At 53.1% G+C, this 12,517-nt stretch overlaps 1 protein-coding gene across 1 annotated transcript; it reads left to right on the top strand.

Moving 5' to 3' along the window:
• The first annotated feature begins 994 nt into the window (after positions 1-994).
• LOC140845189 (kelch-like protein 29) lies at positions 995-4,643 on the top strand. Its single transcript, XM_073218965.1, has 2 exons — positions 995-1,267; positions 4,072-4,643. Exons 1-2 carry the CDS (start codon positions 1,210-1,212, stop codon positions 4,641-4,643), a joined length of 630 nt encoding a protein of 209 aa, XP_073075066.1. The 5' UTR covers positions 995-1,209.
• The last annotated feature ends 7,874 nt before the right edge of the window (positions 4,644-12,517 follow it).

The raw sequence follows: 12,517 nt of genomic DNA, 5'->3' as shown, positions 1-12,517 counted from the left end.
GGTTCTCCTGCAGGCACCACGACAGGGTCTCTAAGTGTTACCCCAACAGGGTAGTGTGGACACAGCCTTGACGTGGCTAAGCCCATCACAGTGCTGTCAGCCACCGCGGGAGCAAGCTGGAGACAGGTGGCCTGGGAACATTCCAGCCACCCCAGAGCACTTTTGGGGGGTCTCAGAATACAACTGACCTGGGTTAGAGTCCCAGGTCTGGCACACTAGCTGTCACTGACTCTCACCCAAGAATAACGTCCCTGCTAATGTTCTTTCCCTCCTGTACATACCGTTTTATATGGTGAGGTTATATTTGTGTTGTTTATGTTCTGCTTTTCTCCTTTAACATTGTAGTCTAAGCTTGTGGCCATCTCATTAAGAGTATCAGTCAACGTGATTTTTAATGACTATATGATACTCCATCATGAGACTGTGGCTCAGGGAGACCAGTGCTGTGCTACTGTTTTTCTTCCTGAGGTTCTCTTTCTCATTTATCTAAATATCCAAATTAAAGAGTGAGAGCCTGGAGCAGAGGGCCTGCCTCCTTTCTGCATCAAGGAACTGAGGGTCCTGGTGAAGGTGCTCCCTGCCCTGAGCTGCCCTCCACAGGCCTTGGTCCCCACCCTCCCAACACCTCCCATGGAGTGGGACATTTGAGGCTTCAGAGGCTGGTGTGGAGTCAGGATGGGGTCCAGTGGTGGCACTTTGAAGAACTATCCCCTCACATGTCAAAGGGCTGGACACCTAGTGGCACTGAGCCAGTGCTGAGAACACGGCTGGTGCCCAGCACATGACCGTGATGATTGTGGATTACTAACAATCCTAAGACTGGGAGATACTCACATCTCACAGCACAAAATACTTTTCCTCTGTGTTGGCACAGATGGAATGAGTGGCTGCAGAGGGTGGCTGGGGTGGCACTGGGGTGGGTGCTCCTGGGGGTGGGAACTTAGCTGAGGCCACAGCTGCTCCCACTGTACTGGAATGCCCTGTGATCTCCCAGTGGACTGGGTGGGAGCCAGGCCTCTGCTCCTGGTCCCAAGGATCAGGCAGCAGGAGACTGCTTGGGGGATGGGCACCAGGGCAGTGACCCTTGCCAGGCTGTGCTCACCCTCCTGCTCTGCTTCTCCCCAGGCCTCTGGCATCTCCAAAGCTGACAATCAGTCCCAGGGACTCACGACCAGCATCCGGTGGGGGCAGACGCCCATCAATTAGTCCATGCCCTGGGACACTGATGAGCTGCCCTCCAAACAGATGAGGAAGAGTGACAATCCAGGTGTGTGCTTCTCGGGCAGCCAGAGACACCTGCACCCAGGGCTGGGAGGGATGAAAGGCCTCCGGGTGCTCTAGCTCCTCGGGGAGTCCTGCCCCACAGGCCTGCAGCAGCCAGGACCTCAGGCTGGGGGCGCAGGAGTTGGGGGGGCCACTGCGTGTAATTCCCTGGGCAGTAACTGTGTCTCTACCCCTTTCTCTGCTACTCAAGGAAGCTTTGGGGAGGGCAGGGAGCTACACTGATATTATGAGTGCATCTGTATCTGCTCCATGTTATTCTGAATGGTCATTCCCAAACCTCAGTGCGGTTCTGCCTTGCCAATAGTTAATGAGAACCAGAATGCTCCCTCTGCCCAAGATTGGGGGCTTGCCACCTCCTTCAGCTCCCAGGCTTTCTTTGGATAGCTCTAACCATAACAAAAGCCCTCCCTGTTATTGCCCATTGACCCCAGTCCTCCCAGAATACACAGAACACATCTGCTTGGTGCTCCACACCACAGTCCTACAGATCTCTGGAGACCCCACTCCTCCACCTCCAAGTCTTGACAAGATAAACACCTCAAGTCCTTCAGCCATGCCCCAGAGCCTGTGGCTTCCAGGCCCTTTACCTTCCAAGGAATTGTTCCTCTCTCCACATCCCTCAGGGCCCAGAATCCAGCACAAAGATTCCCCCGGTGGTCTAACCAGTACCTCCTTTGCTTGGATCACTGAGGCCTTAGATGACTTCTCACATGCCAGGAGCCACATCACATGCTGTCTCGGCAGTAAGACCCAAGGACTCGTGGTGGCCGCTCTGACCCCTTTCAGCCCCTCACGGTCTGGCTTAGTCAGTTGGGTGTGGGGACCCAAGGGCAAGATTTGTCAACATCTTCCTATATGACTCTTAGGATCACTTAGATTCCAGCTCTCATTGCTGACCTGTGCCTAACCCTCCCAGCATTATGACACCTGCAGTTCTGGTTAGGATATCTCCCATGTCGTCATCCAGATCATGGGCAAAAATGGTGAGCAGGGCTTGGTGCACATCTGAAGAGAGCTCCAGGTCTCCAGCTCCTCTGGGCCATTCGCAGCTCATTAATCAATCACCTCCGTGGCACAGCACTTCTGTATCTTCACTACAAAGTTATCTGAGATCTTACCAACTGTGCTCTGATGCATTTTTCCAGGCTCCCTGGCAAATCCTGGAGAGAACTGAGCTTAGGATAACATACCTTGTCCTTAAGATGCCAAACTGACCTGCATTGATACCACCTCCTCTTCTTCAGGCTTGGGGACAATACCCCTTAGCAGCCCATTCTTGCTGGTGCTGCTTCACCAACATTCATCAGCCTCTTGTTTTCTCCAACCTCTCTTGTTATCAAAACCAGAGCTGTTTGTTGCATATTTATTATGTGCCTCATTTTGGGTGTTGTCTTGACGCTCGTAGCAACCCTGTGAAGTTGGCAGTATTACTGCCCCACTGCTGATGAGCAAAGTGGTTAGGGGGAAGCTTGTGCCTAAGGCCACCCAGCGAGCGAGGGGCAGAACCAGGATGGCCACGTTGTCTGTCTGACTCCAGGCATGGCAGTCCAGTGCCATGCTAACTGGCTCTGCCTTTGGACAACTGCTCAGGGACAGTGCCCTCTGGGGGTCTGATGGTCGCCCCACCATCACAGTTCCTGCCCTGCCTTGCCCTCCCTCTCTGTGAGGGAGGCCCAGCCCCACTTCTAGCCTCTGGGGCTGGGTCCTGAGGGTCCATGGCGCCCACTCTCCCCTCTCTCTTGCTCAGCCTTCCCTCCCGCGGTTCACACTACCACGCAGAGAGGTCACGGAGGCCAAAATGGCATTTGGGTGATGGAGACCTAGACCGGGGCTCATTAGCTCAGAGGCAGCCCCAGTGGCCTTTCCTGACACGGTACCTTCTGGCTTCACTCACAAGCCTGCTCAGGTCACCCCAATGTCAGCTCCACTCAGTGCACCCTGGGCCCTGCCCTGCCTGAGCTCTTCACAGCTGGCCTTGGACCTTGTATTAGGTCTCAGGAGGTTTGTCGGGATACCTTTGTTCAGCCACCATTTCCTTAAGAGCCCAAATGGACTTCCCTTGCTTCCCCCAGGGCTGGCCCTGCAGAGGCTGCTTAGCACCGAGGCAGGTCCCCAACCAAGGCTGAGCAGAGCAGCCCCTACTGGCCTCCCCCGCCACCCCTGCTCCCCCTCCTGCTCCTGCCTTGCTTGGCTCTTGTGCTCTCACCCTGCCCAGCAAACAACTACTATCTTCACAAGACACCTTCCTTTCCGTCTCCCTCAAACAGCTATTCTCCAGAAAGCAAAAATGCCAACATTTATGGAGCATTTGATGCACATGCCAGACACTCTGCTGGGTTTGTTTGTTTGTTTTTCAAATATATTTTCCTCATTTAATTCTTCCCCGGGAACCTATGAGGCAAGTGTTGCTAGTTCCATTTAACAGATGGGAAGGATGAGGCTCAGAGAAGATAAGCAACTTGCCCAGGCTCTTAGCTAGCAAGTAGCAGAGCCCAGATTTGAACCCAGATCACTTTGAAGGTGACTGCTTTTTCTCTCTGCTTTGTGGCCTCTCTGGTTCTCCCGGGCAGATCATGCTTCCTCCTCTGAGCCCCCACAGCTGTCTGTTCATACCAGCAGCACTTACCCTGTGCCACCATAACCATAGGGTCCTGATCTGAGCATCCTCGGACTCAGGGGTCTTGTCCACCTCGGTGACCTTGGCGCCCAGCCCAGGGCCTGAGGCAGTCGGTGCTTGCCGAGTGAATGTACACCCAGCAGATGACATCTTTTCCATCTCCCTTGCAGGCACAGGGCCATGGGTGACCACGGTGGCCGCCGGAAGCCAGCCCACCCTGATCGCACACTCCTGTGGAGTGGCCCAGCCTCCCACCTTCAGCCCTGCTGTGAACGTCCAGGCCCCGGTCATTGGGGTGACCCCCTCACTGCCTCCCCGCGTGGGGCCCCAGCTCCCGCTGATGCCTGGCCACTACTCGCTCCCACAGCCACCCTCCCAGCCACTGAGCAGCGTGGTGGTCAACATGCCTGCCCAGGCCCTGTATGCCAGCCCGCAACCTCTGGCCATGTCCACGCTGCCCGGAGTGGGGCAGGTGGCCCGCCCAGGACCCACTGCTGTGAGCAACGGCCACATGGCAGGGCCCTTGCTGCCTCCACCACCGCTGGCCCAGCCGTCTGCCGCCCTCCCCAGCAATGCCCCCACCACCAATGGGCCACCCACGACCAACTCAGCCCAGGGGCTGCAGATGCTACGGACCATTGGCGTGGGGAAGTATGGGTTCACCGACCCCGGGCACCCCAAAGGTAAGTCCTGGTGCCACCTGCTCCCTGTGTGCCCACGTCTGTGCCCCGCCCCCATGTGATCACCACTGCACAGCTCAGACAGGAGTATGGTTCCTGAGGGCCTGTGCTCGCCGACAGCTCCTCCCTGGCCTCCCCCGACCTGGAGGCCTCAGTGGGGCCTCCCCCTCCCAAGACAGCCCGGCCCCAGACAGAGGCAGAGGGGAGGGAGGGGCGAGGCGAGGACATGTGAGCCGGAGAGGAGGAGGGGAGGGCGGAGTCTAGAGTCCAGGCCCCTTCCACCTCCAGTCCAAGCCTCTCTCGCCACTGACCCCAAGGCCAGACCAAGTACGGAATGAGCAGGAACCATGGGCTCTTCTCAGGCCTCCATGGAACAAGTCCTTCAGGGGGCCTTCTCCACCTTCCACCCATCAGCACATTCGGAATGTGAGCCGTGTCCCTCCCCAAAAGAGCACCTTCCTCGTGTTGTTGGACAGGAGCGGCCCCCGGGCTTCAGGTGTGCCTAGGAGACACTCCCAGACCACCTGAGCGGCCTGAAGGTTTTGCGTGAGGACCCAAAAGTGGCTCTGTGTGGCTCCAGGAAACAGCACTTCTCGCCCGACCTTCAGTTAACCCCTTTCCCCAGCCCCAAGGCGATTTTCAGGACAGATCCCTGAGAACAGAGCCCGAGGGGTGAGCCGCTGCCTGAGGTCAGAGCCGAGGGCACCAGCAAACAGGCTTCACTCCTGGCCTGTCTGAGGGTCTGTCCAGCTGGAGTGCAGAAGGGGGCAGGAGGGCAGGGGGCACAGACCCGATGCTGGTGGGGCTCATCTCCCCGACTTGCCTTCCCTCAGAGCTCCAGACAGCCAGGCCCCTGCTCCTGCTGAGCGGATAGGGGCGGCAGCCAGGTCTGCACCCAGGTGAAGGCAGGAGGGGACGCAGTGGGTGCTCTGCCCTGCTGGGGTCTCCAGGCCGCCTTTGAAAGGGGAGAGTAAATGGCCCTAAGAAGTGTGGACCTCTGGGCACGACTTCTCAGCATCCCCAGGTACAGCCTTTGCGATGGCATCTCGGGGGCCCTGCCTCTAAGCAGAGCAATGACTGCAACTAGCCGTTCTTTCCTGCCTGCTCCCGTGAGTCTCTATCTTTATCCTTTTGAGCAATTTTCAGGCCTTGTCAAGCATCCCAACAACAAAGCCGTGTCTAGATCTCCAATGGGTTTAATTCCCAATCTGATTGCACCCCAACTGCCTTTGTTTTGGAAATCAGCACTAGTTTTAAATGACAAAATTACAGAAAATTACATCTAAATTCTGGTAAACTCTTTGTTTAAGATCTTTTTTAAAAAAAATGACTAAATTGATTTTTGGTTTGAATTGCTTTGGTTAAGCACTCTCTCCCTTTAACAATAAAACCTACACCAGTTCATATGCTGCCAACTCTGACATACTGGACACTGAGTGTCCCAGCCACTCCCAAGACTATGCCAAAGCCTGAGGCACTGGGTTGGCTTCCCATGAGGGGCAAAACCCAACCCCAGGGGTTCTCCTAGGACTGATGAAAGGCCTTGCTGATCTGCCAAGTTTCAAATACACATGTAGGAAAAAGACTTGTTCTTTGCACATAGGTAACTGGTAACTAGCCCAGATGTGACTTGAGTCCCTGGTTTGTTGCTTAGCACAGAACTGGGGTGTGCCTCCCCAAAGCTTTCGGGCATAAGTGCCTCTCATCATTGTCAGGCACCTGAACCAATATGATCAGGAAGACACAGGTGGTAGAGATAGGCCCCTGCTGGCCCCTGTGCAACTGGGCCACCAGGCCATTGTAGAGCTGTGCCTATAGAATCTTTGTGGGGCTAGAGGGCATGAACCATCCTCTGTGGTGGGCCCAAGCCTGCAGATAGAAGGGTAGAAGAGAGAAGGCCCATGTTGGGGTTCCCTTTTCCAGCCCCTGTAGAGTAGACTCAATGTTAGGTGAGGGCCGGGGCTGAAGTGGGCCCAGGAAGTGTCCACGGCCCCACCTCCTACTGAGCCAGTGAGTTCCCCCCAGATCCGGTTAGTGACAACCGGTGACCTGTCCATCGTGCTGATTTCCATAGTTTTCCACAAGCTGGCTGCTTCCGCAGAAATCTCATTTAACTCGCCTCTCTGTTTACGGCCCTCATCAGCTGATCTATTCCCTTATATTTGCGGTGAAGAAAGACAATGAAGCATGTATATACTAATGCCTTCAAACGCAAGCCTGGCTGGGTTTTTTTTTTTTTTAAAGTAATTTCTCCTTTCATTTTAAAAGCCTTAATTGCTAAAGCTATAATTTGTCTGTCAGATCTAATGTCAAACAACGGCATTTTTTTAAAAATAAGAAATCCGAACTTTGAAACCAAATCTTTGAAACTTGCCATGTGAAAATCATATTCCTGACAAGACCACGTGGGTTTAGATTTGGGTCATTTTAATTTTTCCCCTGGGGATTTTACATCTCCAAAGCCCAATTGATTTCACACTCGTAAATGACAGACAGCTAGCTCCGAGTGGGAATCAGGAGGTACTGCGTGATGGCATCAACACGAGTCAGAGCTCCACTCTAAAAAAAAAAAAAAAGAGCTTTCCTTTTCTCCTGTTCTCTGTTTGAAAGCTTGCCCAGCATTATAATAAGATTCGCCATAGAACTCCCTGAGATCTAGCTCATTAAAGTCCTGAGATTTTTCCTATTATTGTTTGACGTGACAACCTGGCCTCTCACGGGGTTGGGTAATTATGGAGAAAGCCCCTCCATGAAGAACAGGTCTTGCCAGCCAAAGGGATGGGCCACCGATATTTTTAGACTTCATTAGTGCCCTGATTTAAAATTTCACATTTTGTTTCTTGTAATTATCTTCCAATTGACTGAGCTGAAATTTCAGTTGGGGCTATGTTAGTCTGCTTTCCCAAAAAGGGCACTGGGACTTTAATTTAAAACTTAACCAATTGAGACATAAAGGTGGTGTGGAAATGCATTCTGACTTACAGTAAGTCAAGCGATTGTCTCTCATCTGTGACTAGAGAAGCTGGTTTGCATGCAGTTCACTTTAATGAGTGTTATTTAAATGCATTGAACACATATAGATTTTCTTAAGAAACTTACAAGATAAATCTTTCTTCCTCTAAGAACAATTGGGAGTGGGAGCAATCTGTAAGACTTCTTTTTTTAAGATTATATATCAAAATCTAATTAAAATAGATTTCATGTGTACAAAGTGATAAGGGAGGAAAAAAGAATTAGTTTCATTTGAATCCTGTTATAAAATACCTGAGCTCTTTGCCTTGTTGGATTAGAAACCCTGAGCTAATCCATGGGCAGAGGTAGGGTCAAATCAGGTCTTGTGAGACCTCGAAGTATAATGTCACTGTACAGGCATCACGTGAGCCCAGCTGGTGTGTATCTCAGCAGAGGTACAGGCTACTGATGCCATTCTTTCTATCCCCTACCTCCTTTCACAGAGCATGTTTGGTGGCTAAGAGGGTGGCCAGAGACCTCTTTTTTTTAAAGCCCTAGACCCCGGGCCCAGTGGTGAGCTGTGGAAAGGTCATTGCATTTTCACCTGCATGTCCAGGGAGAGGGAAGCCAGGCTGTACTGCTCCCACTTGCTTCTGAATCAGAAAGCAAAGTCCAGGTTGACTGGAAATGGGGAAGCTTGTCTCTTCTGCCTTCAGATTTCATGGGCCTAGAGTGAGGATGCGTGAGGATCCCTAGGGCCAGGAGCCATGCCGTGGGGTGTGTGCAGCCCCTATCTGTGGGTCCAGATCTCTTCCCTTCCCATTCTTGCCCCTGGATCTCCAACGTGTAGAGCTCTGTCTTCACACTGCCTTCTGCCTGGACAGCAGCTGCCCAGTGTCCACAAATGGCAAACACAGGATCTGGTCAAGACACTATGAGGCATGATGAGCATCTGTGTGACTAGACTAAGTCTCCTAACCTCTCAGAGCCTCCCTTTCCTCGTCTTTAAAATGGGGTGTCAATACCACCTTCATCTGATGTAGAAGATGGTTGAATGAGATAGCTGTCATGAACATAGCATTGTGCCCTCTTAACACTGAAAACCATTGTTCCTGTCAACACTGGTGCCAGGTCTGGAGAGATCCAGAGAGAGAAGTTATTAAAGGAATGGAAAGCAGGACCCCCTCCCCAGTGCAGAGGAGATGGAAGAAGCCCAGGCTCATTTACAGAGCTGGCAGCCCCTGGTCAGGCAGCTTAATGAGACTGCCATGTCCCCATCCCTAAACAGAGTGGCATTCATCACCTTCCTGGTAGGGGTATTCTGGACTGTTCTTCCAGGCTGTGGAGCCCAGCACAAATCTCATCAGTCCCCGCCCCACCCACTGACACACCAGAGCACACTACTCCCTCTGCACCTCAGTATTCTGGGAGGAGCTGGAAATACATGATAAAGCTGTTTGTCCACACCTGGCTGGCCCAGAGGCACAGACTGTCCACACTGAAATCATCTTCCCACAGAGCCCCTCTTCCTCTCTTTGTCTCAGAAATGATATCATGGACCCACCCAAGGAGTTCAGAGTTAAAGCCCGAGTTGTCCTTGACCCACCCTTATTCCCCTTCTGCCCTGAGTCTGAAAATTCCTTTGATTCCTCCTTTTCTGCATCTCTCCTCCCCGAGTCCCCAGCACCACTCCCCCTCCAGGCCCCCATCACCTCTGACCTACATCATAGCCTCCAGGCCCACAGGCATCCCCTCCGGTCCAGAATGCAGCCAGGAGGCAGGTCAGGTCCTGTCACTCCCTGTGAGATGCCTCTACAAGCCCCTGCTACTTTCAGGACTGTGCTCAACCCCTCACATGCTGCCTCGGGGTCTGGCTGCCACCTGCCTCTGCCTTCATCACCTGCCATTCCACTCGCAGGCTGCCGGGCAGCCCCTTGGAGTCCCAGTGTGTGTGCGCCTTAGCCAAGTGCCTTGCCTGCAATACAGTTTGCCTACTTCTGTGCGGTTCTACCCCTACTCCAACTGCGCTTGGAACAGCAGGGACTCCATCCCAATCCCATGGTGCCCCGACCCCATCCCGGACGGCACTGGGAGATGCACAGGAGGCATCGGATGAATGAAGGCACTGAGCACAGCCCTGGGAATTACCCACCCAGGTTCAGTGGCTTTCCTTCCACTGCCTCTTCCCTTTCTGTGACGAGGGCAGGTTGGTACTCGAGGCCCCGAGCATATAGGAAAGTGCCAGGGTGGGACTTCACTCTGGAGCTGGTCACCCTCCCCATACCTGTGCTTCTGGGAATGGAGGAAGGTCTGTTTCCAAGTTCCTCACGTACCCAAATTCCTCCACCAAAATACATGCCCCAGGGCCTGTGGTGTCTGAAACTCTGCCTCAGTTCCCTTAGCAATAAAGGGGACAACAGTAGAAGCTACTTTTTACAGTTGCTGTGAGTTTCATACGTAAAGCCCTCAGAGCGGTGCCTAGCACATCCTAACCACTGTACAAGTGTTGGCTGTTATGATGTGCGCTAGCAGTACCAGGGCCACCTTTCAGAGCCTGTGATTTTTCAGAGGTCCAGGGTAACGTGGCAAAGCCAAGGGCTGATTTGCCCTCCAAAGTCTTGGAAGATCGTGCCAATGTCATGGTGTTCCAAGGAGCTAGTTCCCCAGGGGTGCACTCTGACCAGAAGGAAATGGCCTCCTCCCACTGCCCTGTCACCATGGTAACTGGAGGAACAGGCTGTTACTGAGACCCATCCCATAACTACAGGAGCTCTTCGTCTTGGAAGGGCACCTCCTATGGACCCGCAGGGGCTCTCAGCATCCTGTGAGGGTCATCAGGGTGCCAAGGCCAGTGCAGGGGTCCTCCCCCAGGGCCCAATCAACAGATGGGACAAATAGAATCATGGCGCTCCTGTAGACCATCCAACCGAGGCTGCAGGCAGAGGGCGTGGTGAGGAGCATGTGGCTGGCAGCACGGAAGGTGGCCAGGAGCCCAGATGCTGCACCAGACTGGTTGGGTAGGATTCAAATTCTGCTCCCCACTAACCCAGTGAACTTGCACTAGAAAACTGCTGTCTCTAAGCCTGTTTATAGATCCTTATCTGTAACATGGAGATATAGTAGTTGTGCTTTAAGGATTTAATAATGTACGTAAAGTCTTAACACAGTGCCTGGCACACAGCAAGCTCAGCACATTAGCTGCTGTGACACTGCTGGTGCAGTAAATTCTAAGGAACGCTGAAGAAGAAACACTGTCCGGAGCACCTGTGGCTCAGGACAGTCACTATTTCTAAAGCAAGGTCTTCCATAATCTGACTGGTAAAACCCTCAACACAGATCTGGAAAGCCACAGGCCCACTGTTACCCTCACCTCCCTTCCCAGCCGCAGCCCCAGCACACACCCTGGCCCGAGCAGCGTGTGTCTTAGCCTATGCAATCTGAAAGGCCGTCTACACGAAGTCTCTCCTCCTCACCTGGACACTGCCTGCCCCAGCCCTGGCTCAGAAAGCCCTCCTCCCCTCCATACGTCTCTGTCCTCAAGGGGTTTGTTAATCATTAATTGGAGGGTGTCCAGGGCTTCACGGTTTTGTTAACAGATCGTTTAAGGATGAGTGAACCAGGCAAGCAGAAAGATGCAGCCAAGGCAGCCAGACCACCAGAGAAGGTGTCATCTGCAGAGCAGGTAAGAAAGCACCCCTGCCTGTGCACACCCCTCTCAGGGACCTACTGCTCAACAGGACGCAGGTAGAGTAAGGCACCCTGTGCTTTCTCCTCTCTGAGCTAAGCACACAGAGCTGGGAGAAACTTATGGGCTTTCAGCTCCAAATCTCTGCTGAGCATCTTCATGGTCAGAAATCCTGCTCTGGCCATAATTGGCTCTCAGGCAGGGCCAGAGGAGTCAAGACACCAATGGGAATGAGAGGGATCTTCAGACAGGAGCAAAGGGAGGGAACATTCCCTTTCCTTAGGCTTCAGGAAATGGCACTGACCCACAGGAAGTCAGCACCCTGGACCCAAGCCCTGTCTTCTCTCAGGGGTGGTGGCCTGCACAGATGCCAGCAGAGATTACCACTAGATTCTAGATCAGTGACACTCAGAGGCCACTTGGGGCCTGAGTCATGTCACCTCCTTCCCTGCTGCACCTCCAGACATTCATTGAGCACTAATGTGTGTAGTATTAGGCACCTACTGTTTACAGACCCCATGCTTGTGCTCCATACAAGTCTCGGCTCCTACTAGACGTGAGGCCCTCTGGTGACACCTACAGTGTTCCAGACACCATGCCAGGTGCTGGGAAGGTCTCCCTGAAGGAGCCTGCAGTCCACTTGGAGAGACCAGGGAATGCCTGCAATAAGAGGTGCAGGTGCTGGAGAAGAGAGCTCCATGTGGACTGGGCTTCTAAAAGCAGGCAAATGTTGGAGGGGAGGGGAGCGGAAGAGAAGTAGTTCTATGTAGTGCCAGATCTTAGAGAAAAATGCTTAAGATAAGTGACAGCATCACAGAATTATGATTTCTCAATAGATTCATCTATGCTAGAGTTACATGCACACACTGCTTCTCAAATAGCTCATGGGAACCGCCTGATTTGAGACAGGCTCAGCCAGTGATTTACACTTAAGGGCCCAAGAAGTCGGGTCCCTGACCCCTTGGCACACAAAGTCAGGAAGCCTGGACGTGCCTCCAGCTTCCCGCTTTTACCTTCACAGTGAGTCACGGCCGGGTAAGGACCCAGGATCTTAGGATGGAGTCCAGTTTATCAGTCCCCAAGGCCATTCTGGTCTTGCAAGTTGAAGACCCCCTTGGTCCGCAGGGGCTTTGATCTGAGTAGGAAACCCCTGAGGGCCATTAACCTCTGGCTGGGTGTGACAGTGCACAGAGTTAGTGGTGAATCTCCTGTTGCCTGATCACCACTCAGACATACACCAAATGCTGTCTTTGCTAAGAAATGCATATCCAGTCAGGCTGCCCCCTAGGGTGTTTTAGC

The sequence above is a fragment of the Manis javanica genome, chromosome 2 (genome assembly GCF_040802235.1).
Source record: "Manis javanica isolate MJ-LG chromosome 2, MJ_LKY, whole genome shotgun sequence".
Taxonomy (NCBI): domain Eukaryota; kingdom Metazoa; phylum Chordata; class Mammalia; order Pholidota; family Manidae; genus Manis; species Manis javanica.
Note: the sequence above shows the minus strand (reverse complement) of the source record. Positions and strands in the feature narration are given on the sequence as shown.

Bases quoted from the DNA above. Each gene is read 5' to 3' on its own strand.
- LOC140845189 (XM_073218965.1), top strand. From the start codon at position 1,210: ATGCCCTGGGACACTGATGAGCTGCCCTCCAAACAGATGAGGAAGAGT. The intron at 1,268-4,071 runs GTGTGTGCTTCT...TCTCCCTTGCAG, and splicing joins GAGGAAGAGTGACAATCCAG to GCACAGGGCCATGGGTGACC.